At 34.1% G+C, this 16,538-nt stretch overlaps 2 protein-coding genes across 2 annotated transcripts; both read left to right on the top strand.

The window, feature by feature from the left end:
- The first annotated feature begins 1,838 nt into the window (after window positions 1-1,838).
- Window positions 1,839-5,208, top strand: LOC110641004 (uncharacterized). Its single transcript, XM_058143321.1, has 4 exons — window positions 1,839-4,114; window positions 4,198-4,515; window positions 4,604-4,859; window positions 5,176-5,208. Exons 1-4 carry the CDS (start codon window positions 1,839-1,841, stop codon window positions 5,206-5,208), a joined length of 2,883 nt encoding a protein of 960 aa, XP_057999304.1.
- A 38-nt stretch (window positions 5,209-5,246) lies between these two features.
- LOC131178359 (uncharacterized) lies at window positions 5,247-6,598 on the top strand. The gene is made up of 4 exons (XM_058143320.1): window positions 5,247-5,438; window positions 5,557-5,913; window positions 6,035-6,161; window positions 6,551-6,598. Exons 1-4 carry the CDS (start codon window positions 5,341-5,343, stop codon window positions 6,596-6,598), a joined length of 630 nt encoding a protein of 209 aa, XP_057999303.1. The 5' UTR covers window positions 5,247-5,340.
- Window positions 6,599-16,538: the final 9,940 nt, after the last annotated feature.

The raw sequence follows: 16,538 nt of genomic DNA, 5'->3' as shown, positions 1-16,538 counted from the left end.
TTGTGGTTTTAGTTTGTATATGATGCACGTGTATGCAATCTGTTTCTGTGCTATGAGAATTTGCCCCAAATTCAGATTGATTTGCTATTATTCATCTCTAGTAATTTTCTTTTTGGTCCTTCTCAATCCTTTTTGAAGACATGAGAGTTTGATAATGAGTCCAGCTGGAGAAAATTTCCTGCATGATAAACCCTGTAACACAGTTAATGGAAATAGTGATTGCTTAAAGTGAACAAATATTAAATAAAAACTTGAATTAAAACTCCCAAAAGCTTCAAATATGATTCTATACATTTGTCTACTTTATCTAAAATGCAATCTAAAATTATAATTCCTCCAAACCATAAGAATTAGTCTAGTTGGTACATATTTCAGAATTTGGAGCACAAGGAAGATATTTTAATAAAGATATAAAATTATCATTAGAGGTCTCATCTACAAATTTAAGTTTGTAAATTAAGATTATAAGCTTAATAGTTTCTTGACATAATATCAAAATTTTTTAAATTAAAAAGTCTAAAGTTTGAAATCTGACTATCCCATTTATTAATTGAATATTTTAACATAAAAGTAAAATAAACTTATACTTGATCATACTTCAAGTCAAATGGTCTTAGAAGACAGAGGAGAAATAAAGATACTTTGAACTCTTGGTTTATGTTCAAATAAGTCTATATATATATATATATATATATATATATATATATATATATATATATATATATATATATATATTAAAGCCAAGCCTTAACCATAATTAACAATGGCTTTATAAGAGTGTGCCACCTAACCTAATGAGAGGTTCTAAAAAATTGACATGTGGTGCATTTTTTGTATTTTTTTATATAAAAATTAATTTATTATATTAAATATTATCTTTTATTTAAATATTTTTAAATTTCAATAATTAAAAACTTATTTTAGATATAAACATAATAATTATTGAAAATTCTATTTACTATAATTTTTTAAGAATTTTAAAATTTTTGAGTTTGTAATTTCAGACATTATAAAACATCATTTATAAAATTATTTATATTTAAAATTAATCATTTATAAATTGTAACACCCTTAATTTTAACACCCTTAATTTTTAAATTAATTATTTTATTATGCTTTTTAATTTTATACTATTATGCCATATAGTGTAGTTATTTATTTATTTATTTACTTTTGGGTGTTAAATTTTATACAAGAATTTACTGACATAATTTCTTTTTTTTTTTTGGAACTACAGTCTGTCTCACTCTCTTTTGGTCACTATCTCTCGTTATTTTGTCCCTTGCTTTCAGTATCACACAGGTAAGTAATATTTTAATATGGCGTTTTGATTTGTAAATGCATGCATATCAATTTTTGAGGTGATAATTTTTTCTATTGTTGGACACTATTTTAGATTTTCTATATATCTTAATAGTTTCTTCTTTTTTTTATCAAATTTGTCACATAATAACCTTAGAAAACCCATCCAATGTCCTACTGACAATTAATGTCAGTGGACAATGGATTGTCCTATTGGACAAATTGGAATTGTATACTCTACATAGGAATAGGATGGATATAAATATGTATTATATATTTGTAGAAATTTCGTAACATCTCTCATTGTTCTCTGGGTGCAGCCTTTATGTTGTGCACTTGGAGAACTAATGGGAGATGCTGCCGAAATTTTTACAAATATATGACATGTCATTATCTGTCTGTTATTGGTAGAAATGATACAATTCTAATTGGGTTAGGGCCTTACCTTTCAACGCATGATTGGGGATATGATGTAATTCTGATATCTGACATATCATTACTAATATTCACTTAATTATTACACAACTATTAGCAAAATGGGATCAGATCGGAGATGGATGTATGCTAGGTTAAAAGATGGCCTATTGACCTCAGAATTCATAGAAGGTATTGAACAATTCATAACATTTGCTAAGCAACATCCAGAGTGGATGGATGGGGATAAACTGAAGTGTCCATGTAATCATCGAAAGTGTCAGAATCGTAATTATGTTGATGAGAATACAATTCGGTTACATTTGATGAAGCATGGATTTGTGTCATATTATTATAAATGGATTCTACATGGGGAACCCCGCACAAGTAATATTGATAGTCAAAACATAAATGTTATGATAGCAGAATCTGTTCAAGAGGTTGATAATAGCACAAGCAATACATATGAGCAAATGGTAATGGATGCAGCAGGTCCTAATTTCTTTCAGGATGTAATGGAGGAGCCTCCAAATCCATCAGCTCAAAAATTGTATGACATGTTACAAGCTGCTAATCAAGAGGTGTGGCCAGGTTGTGAAAGCCATTCGCAACTCTCAGTTCTTGCAAGGATGTTGAACATCAAGGCAGAACATCATTTGTCAGAAAGGTGTTTTGATGACATTTGTCAACTTATGAAAGAGGTGTTACCGGATGAAAATTTAATGACTGAAAACTTTTACAGTACGAAGAAGTTGGTCCAAGCATTGGGCCTACCTGTTGAGAAGATTCATTGTTGTACTAATGGATGTATGTTATATTGGGCTGAAGATAGTGAGTTAACGAATTGCAAATTTTGTGACCATCCACGGTTCAAACGACATAGTCGATGCTCTTTTAATTTTCAAACTAATGTCCCACATAAGAAAATGTACTACTTTCCTCTCACACAGAGATTGCAAAGATTATATGCTTCGAATGCAACAATAAAAGAAATGAGATGGCACGCTGAGCATGACCATGAAGATGGGGTAATGCGTCATTGTTCAGATGCAACTGCATGGAAGCATTTTAATAAAACACATCCTTCATTTGCTGTTGAGGTTCGGAATGTAAGGCTAGGACTGTGCACAGATGGGTTTCAACCATTCGGTCAGTCTGGACAACAATATTCATCTTGGCCAGTCATTGTCACTCCTTACAATTTGCCTCCTTGGTTATGTATGAAGGAAGAGTATATGTTCCTAACGGTAATAGTTCCTGGTCCGAGAAACCCAAAAGACAAATTGGATGTGTACTTACAGCCCCTTATTGCAGAGTTGAAACAGTTGTGGGAAGTTGGAGTTGAGACATATGATGCATCAAAGAAGAATAATTTTAATATGAGGGTTGCGTTATTATGGACAATAAGTGATTTCCCTGCATATTCAATGTTATCCGGTTGGAGCACAGCAGGCAAGACTGCTTGTCCATATTGTAGGGGCGATTCAGATGCATTCACATTGACAAAGGGTGGTAAACAATCATGGTTTGACAATCACCGTAAATTCTTACTAGCTAACCATCCTTTCAGACGGAATAAAATTGCTTTTAGAAAGAACAATATAGTTATAAAAAATGCTCCCCCCATTCTATCTGGTGAGGAAATTTTAGAACAAATAGAACATCTAGGATTAATGTGTGTCACAGATATGGGTGCAGATGAGAATAACAGTTGCAAAGCAAAAAACACGGGTTGGAAGAGACGGAGCATTTTTTGGGATTTGCCATATTGGAGTACTAACATGCTTCGCCACAACCTGGATGTCATGCATATAGAGAAAAATGTATTTGAAAATATTTTTAATACTGTGATGAATGTTGAAGGGAAGACGAAGGACAATGCAAAATCAAGGGAAGATTTGAAAGAATTTTGTCACCGACCTGAGTTAGAGAGGGATATGGCAACAGGAAAGTATCCTAAAGCATGTTACACATTAGACAAACAATCAAAAGCAGTGTTATGTGAATGGCTTAAAAATCTTAGATTCCCAGATGGTTATGTGTCAAACATGGGTAGGTGTATAGACATGCGAAAACTAAAGTTGTTTGGGATGAAAAGCCATGATTGTCATGTCTTTATGCAAAGATTACTCCCAATAGCATTTAGGGAATTGCTTCCAAAAAATGTGTGGCAAGCATTGACCGAATTGAGCAATTTCTTTAGAGAGTTAACTTCAACAACACTTAGAGAAGAAGTCATGTTACAGCTCAATGAAGAGATTTCTATAATATTATGTAAACTAGAGCGTATATTCCCTCCAAGTTTCTTTGACTCTATGGAACATCTCCCAGTGCATTTGGCTTATGAAGCATGGATTGTTGGTCCTGTGCAATATCGGTGGATGTATCCATTTGAGAGGTAACTAGTTTAATGTATTGTTGTATACTATCATTACATGGAGAAATAAAAACTTTGTTGTGACTAAATAGTAAATGGTACAGGTACCTTAGGAAGTTAAAAAATAATGTGAAAAATAAAGCCAAAGTGGAAGGTTCCATATGCAATGCATACTTAGTTGAAGAAGCATCGTCATTCTGCGCTCATTATTTTGAACCCCATGTCAACACAAGGCATCGAAAGGTTCCACGCAATGATGATATAGTCGAACATATGGATGAACATCCAGGGAATCTATCAATTTTCACTCATTCTGGTAGGCCACTGGGAAAAGGAAAGGTTAGATATCTCACAGAACAAGAATTTCAAGCAGCACAAATGTACATCTTGTTGAATTGTATAGAAGTAAAACCGTACATTGAGTAAGTTTTTCTAATATTCAATTATTATAATTGTTGCAATGCCATTATTGATTCCAAACATGTAATTAACTATTTTCATTGTGTGCAGCATTTTTGTTAATGAGTTACACATGGCCAATCCAAATATCAATGATAAACAAGTTGATGAGAAACTAGAGCGTGAATTTGATAAGTGGTTCAATAAATATGTTCACAATCCCTCCAACAATATATCAATCCAGTTTTTAAAGGATCTATCAAAGGGTCCATTAAGAAGTGTTATGTGCTACAATAGTTATGTAGTTAATGGTTATAAATTTCACACTGAAGGTTATGGTTCGCATAGGGCAACGATGAACAGTGGGGTATGTATCAAGGGGACTAAGTACAGTACTAATGAAAGTGACTACTATGGACAATTAATTGAAGTGCTACGATTGGAGTACCCTGGATTACCAATCAAAAGAACTGTATTGTTTAAATGTGATTGGTTTGATCCAACACCAAATGTGGGAACAAAGATTCATCCAAAATATAAACTTGTGGACATTAATCATAAAAGATCCTTCAATAGGTATGAACCATTTGTTCTTGCTATCCAAGCTGCTCAGGTGAATTACTCCATATATCCAAGCTTAAAACGTGACAAGGATGATTGGTGGGCTGTGTTCAAAATCAAAGCGAGATCTGTTATTGATCTTCCTGAGCAAGTGAATGTCACAACCCCCCCTACACGGGAAGAACCATTTCAAGAAGATGAAATGGAAGTCCCTTTGATTCAAATTGATGATGATGATGATCAACAACAATATTTGAATGATCAAAACGGTGTACTAGTTGAAATTAATGAAGAGGATGTTGAAGATGAAGAAGAGCTTGAATTGGACTCAGAAAGTGATGAGGAATGCGATGATGTATATGATAGTGATACTAATTAGAATTAGGTATTTCTCTTAATGAATTTATATTTCTAAACTTGAAGTATAAACTCTAACTAATTTCATCTGTATTATGTATCATAAGTTGAACGAAGCTAACTAATTAATACAATTATTTATGTAGGATGCGAGGCAACGGTCGCAGGGGAGGTTTGTTGGGTCATTCACAGTCAAGGCAGTTACCTGTGCAGGATGAGCCCAATGATCAACTAGACCAATCTACACAGGGTCAGCCTCAGGTTCCTTCACGATCCACTGGGAGGTCGACACCAGATCCAGAGGGGTCTACTGCTTCAACACAGCATCGAGCTACACCTCCACCTCCACCGCCACCACCTATTACCCCATCTTCTGAGCCTGCAATTGGATCAACCTCTGGTCATGAAGGTCATTCAGTTGGGGCAGCACCAATATCATCGATGGATGGCCTATCACTCACTACATTTGGAAGAAAGAAAAGAATAAAGCTCATTAATGGCACGTAAGTATTTAAAATTAATTAACTTTATCTATGATTTGGTATTGCATATCATTGGCAATTGAAGTACCGTGTTTCTACATTTACATAAAATCAATATATTTGCTGTCTTTCTTTTGTACAGGTTACATCCATCTGAGGAATGTGCTAAGAAGATGAAGAATATCTTCAAGGAGAGGATGGACCCAGAGGGGCACTGTTGGAAAACTATCACGCCTGAAACAAAAGAGTTTTACTGGGATGAATTTCAAGTAATAAAATAAATATTTAAATATAATTAGCTATCAGATAACTAATTTGCATAGTTTATGAAACCTCAAAAAAGAATGTTATGAACAAATATCATTTAAGTGATGAAAATTTGTGAATTAATGTAAAAGAACACAATTGAAGTATATTAATGCTTAAATGATCTATATGTACAGCTTGTGTGATATTGAAAATATATATTGTTGTGAGTTGTTGTAGTTGGGGTGGATGTTATTTATTGTTGAGAATATATGAAGCGTTTTTAACAGGTGCAATTAATACCTAATAACTAGGCTGGATTGTCCAAAATTAAGGGGAAATGCTGTCAATTTTTTTCTAAAATATTATCATACTAATACAACTGTCTTAATTTTTATTTATTTTATACCAGAAATACTTTGATTGGCAAGAGGTGACTCCACTAGTAAAGGAAGCTTGAGGCGTAAGGTCACAGAGCACTATAAGGCCCTAATGTGCAATGTCAGGAAAGGAAAATCCAAGGTCATCGTGCCTAATAGTACAATGCAAAAATGGAAGGAGGCATGGAGTAGCCCAGAGTTTAAAACCAAGAGCCATCAGTTCACTGCTAACCGCTGTAGTGAGATAGGGGGAGTTGGGGGTGCATCTCTAGACACACTGGGGGTTCTGGGCCACATGCTACTCATGCAGATAGAATGGTAATGATTTCATATTTACTATAGGATGGTAATGATTTCATATTTACTAGTTTTGTTATTGTCTGTCTACATATTAGTAGCAAATAATCGAACATTATTATAAACATCACTAAAATCATTATATCTTTTCAGGAAGCCCAGCTTGGCCGAAGACCTTTTCCTTATGAACTTTTCCATAAGACCCACACTAGGAAAGGCACCTTCGATATGGTTGATTCACGAGCGCAATCAATTAAGGTAAGTGAACAAGTATTTTATGTCTTTCAATTATATGAAAAAAATGAATAAGTGAGTTTGTTTATTCAATTGCCAAGAAAAATAAATTTAAAATATGTGTATTGACTCATGCAGGATGCATTTTTGGCGCTTAAGGAGCAGTCGTCTCAACCACAAGAGGGTGCAGTGACCCTCCTATTGTAGATGAGGTCGCACTATATTATCAAGTTGTTGGGGGGGAGAAGAAGAACAGGGTTTATGGCATTGGATCTCAAGCATCAATTTTTTACCCTAGCTCATCACATGGATCTTCTTCTACTGCATCCTATTGTGCTCAGTCAGAGGCAATGGAGGAAGAGATTCAACAATTGCATCAGACTGTTGCAACGCTCAATGATAGTTTGATTGCAATGGAGGAGAGAGATCGACAACGCGAGTTGATGCTAGAGGAGAGATATAGACAACATGAGCAGACACTGGAGGAGCGCATGCAACAAATGATGCAAAACATGATGGCAAAAATGATGCAGGGTACGCAGTTTACAGCCCCAACTCCACATGCGACTCATCAAGATGATGGTAGAAAGGCTGATAGTGGTGATGAGTGATTATCTTGTTGATGACAAGTAGCTTGTTTTTTCGTTATTATGATATTTTATTTTTCCATATAGTATATTATTGTCATAACCCTTCACTGTCATATTTATATATAATATTGACTGATATTTGATATTTGATAGCCTGATATTATAAATATTATGATATTGAGCATTTAAAATTAATATTATATTATATGCTTCAATACAGGAAATAATATATTAAATAAAAAAATAAAAATTTTCTACTAGTAATTTGAAACGGATTAAAAACGAATTTTTCCGTTTCTAATCCAATAACACAAGGATCGGTTTCAGAATTTAGAAACCGATTTGAAACGGAATTTCTGTTTCAAAAAATTGAAACCAAAATATCAGTTTTTAAATTAAAACGGAATTTGAAACCGAATATATGTGGTTTCTAAATTTGAAACGGAATAGTGGTTTGAAAATAGCTTCAGAATTTGAAACGGACGCCATTTTCCGTTTCAAATTTATTTAGAAACTTGCGGATTTAAAACAGAATATTTCGGTTTCAAATCGATTTCTAAATGTATTTAGAAACCGATTTTCACTTATTTGAAACCGAATATCGGTTTTAAATCTCCTTTTTTCTTGTAGTGTTAGGAAAAAACATGATTACAATCTTTCTGGATAAGTCATGTCCTTATTGTGAAGTATCCTCGATTGTGAACCAATTTATGATACTTTGTGCTGGAAATACTGTCACTCATATTCTTAATAACTTAAGAATAGAATTTCTAACAAATATCAATTGACCTTTTCTATTACACATAAATATATTATGTAAACAGAAAAGTGAAATTGCCTTTTATCAATAAAATATGTACAAGATATATACTAAATGATATGCTCTAGGGCATACTACTAACAGTCCTTATGTTTTATGCCATGTTTTATGATATGTTTTGTGTTCATGTGTGACACCCCTTACCCGTCTACAGTATATTCGAGTAAGATATGTCACACGGTGTACCGGAACACTCTATTTCATCTCAATCATTTTTATTCTTTCTTAATTTATTTTTATTATAGTTTTGAATATAACTTGTGAAATATAACTCATTTAAGTCATTTATTGAAATTATAATTTATTTGAGGTTCCGAAAATTTTATAGAAAATCCGGCAGAGTACCGGCTAAAAATGGAGAAAACAGTTCCTCGAAACCTGTGAACAATACTTCCAATAATCATATTCAATCATTCTCAAACTCCAATATCAAAATCTCAATATAATTTTTATTTTCAACAACATCTCCATTTCTCAATCATTCATTTCTCATGGTACTCATATATAAGCAATAAGTAAATACTCAAATTTTTCCATTCAGAATCACAATTTTCATTATTTATATGAACATCAAAATACATTACATAAGTTCCATTTACACAAAAGAAAATAAAAGTTAGTTACAAAATACCAAAATGAAACCTAGTGTCCTACCAATGCACTGAAGATGGTGAGGTGACACGGATACTATGCAGAGCTGCAGGAGGTTTCACCCAGTCTGTGGTCTACCGGGCTCTCGGTCAGGATCTCTAGAATCTACGCGTGGCAAAAGCAACGCGCTAAGCAATAATGCTTAGTGGTGCCAATAATATAATAAAAAGAAATAACATAAATAAATATGCATTGAATGTATCGATGTCTTACTTGTTTTGTACTTGTTATATTCATTATTTCGTTAAATTTATCCACTTTCATTCTTTTGGTTGCCCAAGTAACCTATACTAGACGACTGGACTGGATAAATGGGTAAACTGCATCGGGTATCTAGTACCTCGGGCCACACCATCGGTCACATATGCATCTCGGCAGCAAATGTAGCCTAATAAGTCAGAATGACAATAGGCACAAGGCCAAATATCAACACAATGTCGAATGGCTAAAAGCCATGAAATCACTGAATGGCATAATGCCATGTGCGATCGCTAATCGAACCCTATTGGCATGCCAAACTATCCAAACCAATCTTATTAGGTATACTAGGGCATTTGATACTTTTGAATTTTGTAATTTTTGAATTTCAAGCTTTGGTGTTACTATTCACTTCATTAGTCAACAAAAATGTTGACTTTTGCATAGAAAATAGGTACATTGGTTTTAACACTCCCAACATACCACATTTTGCATTCAAAACTTGTTGGTATTAATCACTAATACCATTTCTAAGCTTAAAACTAATGGAGCAGAATTTTCAGTTTTTATACCCTAACTTTACTGTTCCATTAGTTACTGTTGCAGTGGGAATTTGAGAAAATGATAAACATGAAAGTTGTTCATTATTTTGTCTAGTTGAATTTCATTTTTGAATCACTCCATTTGGAGTTTTTTAGCTCAAGTTATGGTCCAAAAACCACAACTGGCCGGATTGAAAAATTTCAGAACTGACCATATCTACAGTGCAGTGAACAGTGACTGTAATTGCCTTCTTGGATAGGTTCTGGTCATAATTTGGGGTAGGTTTCTTCATGAAAGTTGTTGGTCTATATCTTAACTTTTTTCTGTAAAGATTTCAGGTCAATTGGGCCATTCTACAATGAGTTATGGCCAAATGAACAATCACTGTTTATTTGGTCATTCTGCAGAATCTGGTTGCAGGACATCCGGATTGGGGCAAGTTTTTGGTACACTTGGTTTGGTCTTATGGGCATGGTTTCTTCACCAAAGTTGTGCCATTATGTGTCTAGTTTCATGTCCAATTGGCCAAACACCAATTGAACCTACACAGCCAAAGTTATGGCTGTCCAAACAGGCTGGACTCAGATCCAAACTCGCAGTCGACCATGGGCAGCATACCATTTCAATTCCAATACCACAACAGCCTCCAATTTAAGGTCAAAATTCATCAAATGGTCACTAATTGACCATTAGAATTTAATTTAAACATCTAAGCATTAAATCCTCAATTAAATCTCAAAACCCTAACCCTAATAATCCATCACTTTATCTAACATACCCAAATCAACTTCTAGCTCAAATATCCTTATTAACAACCATTTCTAAGCTATTTAGCTCAAACAAATAAATAATTTCCAAACTCCTCCCATGGCTGCCAAATTTCTTGGTGTTCATACACATATATTTTATTTCAATTTCTTATAATTTCTTACTCAATTTAAGCCTCTAACATGGAATAAAGAGTGAGAGATATGAAAATATGCACTAACCTCTTGTAGCTTAAATCCAAGCTAAACAAGAATTCAATTTTTCTTTACTTTCTTACTCTTTCTTGGCCGCCAAACACTTCTCCTTAGTGTGGGTATAATTTTTAGTGAAGGAAGGATAAGGTTTTGAGGTGAGGAAGCTTAGGAAAATCAACCTTTAAAAGAAAAAAAAAATGGAGAGAAAGCTTCTTGGCTATGGTGTACGGGAATTGAAGAAGAAGAATTCAGTTTTTCCTTTCAATTTTCTGCCCATTTGACTCATTTTAATTGATTTATGGACATGTGTCACAATGTGATTGGGTGAGAGTGCTTAGTGATATAAGCATGAGGTCAAATTTGTAATTTTAATTCATTTTTTTTCTTTTCTTTGCTACTTATTTTCAATTCAATTTTTAGAAATATTTATTCACATTTTATGTCATAATAATTATTTACTTAACTGGACAAGTCGGCCAAAAATCGCCTCTGAAGGCAAAATGACCAAAATGCCCTCTGTTTGGCTTAACGGGTCAAAATTATCTGTACCGATTGAAAAATTTTTATAAATATTTTCTTGGCATTCTAATGCCATAGGAACCTCAATGACCCTTCTTTGGAGTCCCAAAAATTATTTTATGATTTTTCCCCTGGGTCTAGGGCTCCTAGTTGCGAGAACCGCAACTTTTCACTAGGTTACCCATCGTTAGGGCACCAGCTCGTTTAACTTGGTTGTATTTTATTTCTAAAATTTTTTCTAAATTTTTCTTATTAATATTTGAGTTAATTATGGTTCCTCACTTTAGTTTAAATATTTTTCCGGACGTTCTAGCTGTCCGGACCGACACTGATCACCGGAACAGTAGAATGTACGGAGTTGCTACAGGGAGGGTGTTACATCATGTGAATCCACATGAACTTTATGTATGCTCAACACTTCTTCTTTGCTTTCAGAAAATGAGAGGTTTAAGATGGTCTGCAAGGTTGACCAGTGCACCACCCAAAAATAAGGGTATTGGAGCACTAACTGTTAACCCCATAGTTGGGGGACAAGCAAGCAAAAATGGAAAAGGAGAATCCTTAAGAGGCCCCAGAAGGTCTTTTGAGGTTAGTAGGGAGACCTTTAGTGCACCCATAATATCTGTAGATGTACGAAGGGGTTCTTATGGCTTTCAGCAATACCAGGAGGACCCTAGTTTTTCTAGTTTTGGAAGAGAAGGAGAAGATAGATATGAAAAAGAGGAGATGAGTTAGAGTTTGTATCCCCACCTCCACAAGGCCAGGAACATGGATTGGGTTTAACTATCCATAACAGGGAAGCTTTAGATGCCCTGGGTTTATGGACTACCCTCAGTACCCTTCTTTCATACCTTACCACCTTACTTCCCACTTTTTATCCTTTACCCCATATATCCTCCTCAATAATACCCTCAAAACCCTCCAACCACCATGGGAACTCAAAATCCTATGGAGGGAGTTGCAGGAGAGCACTGACCATCACCGATAGCCCTAATAGTTCAGACTCAACGAAAGGAGTGAGAAAATAAGGACTAGGTTATGAGGAAGTTGCACTCGAGTAGCACAGCGAAAGTATAGTAAACCTATAACCCATAGGCTTATTAATCTTAGTAATAAAAGCATAATGGGTACTATGAAAATACTCAAGCCCATTCCACTCATGTTATTTCCTTTCCTTCCTGTTTTGTTTAAAAATACAAAGATGAATTTTCTAAAGGGAGGAAGATTGTAAAACCCTGAATTTTTTAATATAAAATATTAAAGTTCTTCAACAACATTTTATTTATAATTTAATTTTATATAATTGGAATTTTTGGAAATTTCAATATTTTCTCTATGGTTGAGAGAACAATTAAAAATTGCTAGTATTAATATTATTATTATTATTAATCATTTATTTAAAATAAATGCTTAAACAAATTTCATTTTCTTATTGTTCTAAAGTACATATATATATATATATATATATATATATATATATATATATATATATATATTACCCTTTTGTCTAGCTCTTAAACAGTGTTCTCCATGGTCAGCGAAGCTTTCTCTAGCTAAGGCAACTTCGGCAAGCTTCATTGAGGCAAGGGAAAGTGATGAATAGGAGCAAGCCATATGGGAGAATGATGAGAAGGAGAAACACATGTTGCAAGTTTCAAAGCTCCTCACCAGTGTTCATGGCTAGTGATCACTATAGGGTTGAAGGCAAACAAAGCTAAAGAATCCCAATTACCAAGAATAACCACCGATGCCTGGTTTTATGGAGAATCCAACAAGAACTGGAAAAGAAAAGGAAATGGGTAAGCAGTAGCTTTCTGTGTGAGATTATGGATGATCCAGCCATCAAATCAATGATCCAATATATAAACTCTGTGTGTCAAACCCTTTGAGACAAGATCAATCTCGCTCCAATCGAACACTATTTGAGAAAGGTGATCATCGGATGACCTAGATTGCTCGATGGGATTTTTGAGCCTCTTCAATCCCTGTTTGTTAAATATAAATATATGAAATTAGTAATATATTATAGTTTTGTATTTGTGTGATTGGATTGATGATAGCCTTACGAGACTCAAGACCAGCTTTTAACCCGATTTGAGCACTTAGCAAGTCAACCCAAAACATATTCATGCTTACAATCAATCATAAAGTTTTTAGACATTCTAAACACATTCTAGGTAGTAGAATCAGCATTGGTACCTATAAACTAGGGTTGGTGAATAAATACATAAAATATTCCTAGCATGTAACTATTATGTAAATTGAGTCATAATAACAAGAGAACACTGTAAAGGACCACCATGAATGATTATATAATTTTCAGAGCACAGAACCTAATCAATTTGATTGCAAATGGAGTTAGAGACCCTGACCGGAGAATTTAGCTACTAGACTTAGACCAGGATTTACTGTAAGCCCCAGATGGGCATTTGTGAGATTTGCTATGGGCCTAAAACCCCATGTTTGTGCTACCTTACTAGGAGGATAGGCCTAGTTATGGGGGAGACTTTGCCAAATTTTTAATAAAATAATTGAGATGATTAAGTTAATTCTGTAAATACAGTTAAATGATGAATAATATCTAATAAATTGTTAACATATTTGTATAGGTCCAATAGCCTTATCAGTCCTAGCAACCCCAATAATGGTAAAAGGTTAACCAGTCTGTGAGTAGAACCTACTTAACTATTTAACTGCTTTATTAAACAATTTTATTACATTCCACGCACGTTCATGCATTATGATAGTTATGTTACGTATCCTAACTATAAATCGCATGAACTACCTGTATTACTAATAATTGCATATCAAAAAGGTAGTGCATTATTAATTGTGATGTGCTGGTAGTTTATGGATAACCCATTAGTTTCCAATGGGAAAGTGAAGGAAAAGGAAAAGGAATGTATACATATGAGCTTACATGTTTATAATGCAGGGTATCCACGTAAGGTAATTCTGTGTTTCTAGCCCCACTTATATGATATGTTATAAAATGATATGTTAAGAGGAAGTCTTAAGGAGCTCCTATAATGGGCCGGCATATTGGACATATGATTTTGATTATGATGACGTTGGGGAACCACTAGTGACAAGGACTACATTGTATGAATTGTTTGTATTGTGAAACATTATGTGACTGCTGCATTACATATGCTTGAATATAAACTATTTTATTATCTATTTTATTCCCTGAGTAGGCTTTTACTCTTGAACCTCCAGCTCACCCCCTTTCACTGTCTTTCCCTCAGGGACAAGCGTAGAACATATAGTTAGCAGTTTTGGTTAGTTGAATTCTAAAGGTTATAGCTTAATTTTTCTTAAAGGTAGATTTATATTTTGTGGAGCTTTATTTTGTAAGCCATTTACTATTTTGTAATGGTAAAGAGTTGTACTATTTACCTATATTTAATAAAGTGCTTAAATTAACAGTATGGTACTAAAATGAGAATTTTGAAGTAGATAAGGCTTGTTAAGGGTTCTGGTAGCCTTATGTTTATTAGTGCTTTAGCACTGATAACAGTTGAGATTTGAGCTATTACATTTTGGGTTGCGTAATATATATTATTTTTTTATTATTTTAGGATGGCTGAATGAAGGTTGAACTATGTTCTTTAATACATTTTATTATGTATGGATAAGATTAAGTAGGGCTCCCATTATTAGGATGTATGTTTATGATGTTATGGATGTGCAGCTTTAAGATTGAGCTAAGTACCCTCTATTATGGGCTTTAGTGTATGCCGATACACTTTATGTTGCATATTGCCCCTATGTGTTGAGATGAAGGTGAATTGATGTAACACCCCTTACCTGGTCTACAGTGTATGTAACATCCTCATTTTCATAGTCCGTATGTCCTACTATTCCGACAGCTAATGTTTGCCCCGAAAAGTCAGAATGTCTAGAACTACACTGTAATGACAGTGAGAAACTATAAAAAAAAAATGAAATATGTGATGAGAAAAATTAAGGAAAAATAAAAGAGATAAAATGTGACTAAGTTAAACGAGCCAAACGCATAGCGATGGGTGACCGCATTGGGAAGTTACAGCAAGAACCATTGACTAGCCCTGGACTCCGAGGGACCCCAAGAAATATTTTTGAGACATAATTAAAGGTCTACTGAGGTGTAATTGACATTGGAAATGTCAAAGAAAAATTAATAAGTTAGTATAAACGAAAAACGAAAATTAAAGAAATCGGCGTTATAAGGAGTAAATCGGTGTTACCGAAAAAGTTCGAATTTAACCTGAAGAAGGGCATTTTGGTCATTTGACACCTAGAGTAGAATTTTGACCTCAATGTCCATTAAAAATAAGTGGTATTAAATTTTTGGAACTCCATGAAAAATGAAATTAAAAATGAAATGCAATTGAAAGAGAAATGGGGGATTAGTTTGCAAATATTGAAACTTGGATTAAAGTAATGTTTAATTATTATTAGCGGACAATTAGTGGACCTTAGTGGGGGTATAAATACCCATAAGTGGACAGCAATGACCACTTCAACATTCATTTTCTTCATTTTGCACAACCATGGCCGAAACATATTCTCTCAAAATCTCCATGGAAGGTTTCAATCAAAGCTCTCAATCCTCACCATTTTTCCACATAAAACCACAAGGTGCCTTCACAAGAACTTGTCCTTACCTCATGGGCAACATGTAGGAAGTAAAAAGAAGAAGTTTTTGTGAGGTTTAGCAAGCTCCAAATAAAGGTTAGTGCTTAATCTTTCCATTTTCCTTCACTAATCCTTGTGTTGAGCTTTGGGTAAGTTAAATTGCTAAGAAAAATTGAGGAAATGATTAAGTATTGGTGAACCTTAGTTTTGGCAGCCATGAAAATGCATGGTTAGTGACTTATTCTTATATTTAATGGATGGGAATTAAGGTTGATTAACTAAAATAGAAGTTGTGATAAGTTAATATCCAAGTATGTGTATGTTAGTGTTTGAATTAAGGGTTTAATAGTGGGACTTTGATGCTTTAGTAAACTGCCATGTTGGGCAGCCTCTAATATCATGAATTTGTGTGTGAGTTTATGAAATTTATCAATGAAATATGATGGTGTTGAATGGTAGGCAGTTTGTGTAATTGCCATGGGAGTGTATGTGTGATATATGTGTTTTGTACATTGAATTTGGGTTGAAGTAAATGTTAAACATTAATGGTGTATTGTGTGCATTGAGCACTTGAGTGTTCTGCCCA

This window comes from Hevea brasiliensis, chromosome 3 (genome assembly GCF_030052815.1).
Source record: "Hevea brasiliensis isolate MT/VB/25A 57/8 chromosome 3, ASM3005281v1, whole genome shotgun sequence".
NCBI classification, from domain to species: Eukaryota; Viridiplantae; Streptophyta; class Magnoliopsida; order Malpighiales; family Euphorbiaceae; genus Hevea; species Hevea brasiliensis.
Note: the sequence above shows the minus strand (reverse complement) of the source record. Positions and strands in the feature narration are given on the sequence as shown.

What these genes read in the sequence shown, in the direction of transcription:
- LOC110641004 (XM_058143321.1), top strand. Translation starts at nt 1,839, where the DNA reads ATGGGATCAGATCGGAGATGGATGTATGCTAGGTTAAAAGATGGCCTA. An exon ending in TGGATGTATCCATTTGAGAG is followed by an intron (nt 4,115 to 4,197) that starts GTAACTAGTTTA and finishes TAAATGGTACAG; the next exon opens with GTACCTTAGGAAGTTAAAAA. An exon ending in GAAGTAAAACCGTACATTGA is followed by an intron (nt 4,516 to 4,603) that starts GTAAGTTTTTCT and finishes CATTGTGTGCAG; the next exon opens with CATTTTTGTTAATGAGTTAC.
- LOC131178359 (XM_058143320.1), top strand. Translation starts at nt 5,341, where the DNA reads ATGAAGAGGATGTTGAAGATGAAGAAGAGCTTGAATTGGACTCAGAAA. An exon ending in ATAAAGCTCATTAATGGCAC is followed by an intron (nt 5,914 to 6,034) that starts GTAAGTATTTAA and finishes TCTTTTGTACAG; the next exon opens with GTTACATCCATCTGAGGAAT. An exon ending in TTTACTGGGATGAATTTCAA is followed by an intron (nt 6,162 to 6,550) that starts GTAATAAAATAA and finishes ATTTTATACCAG; the next exon opens with AAATACTTTGATTGGCAAGA.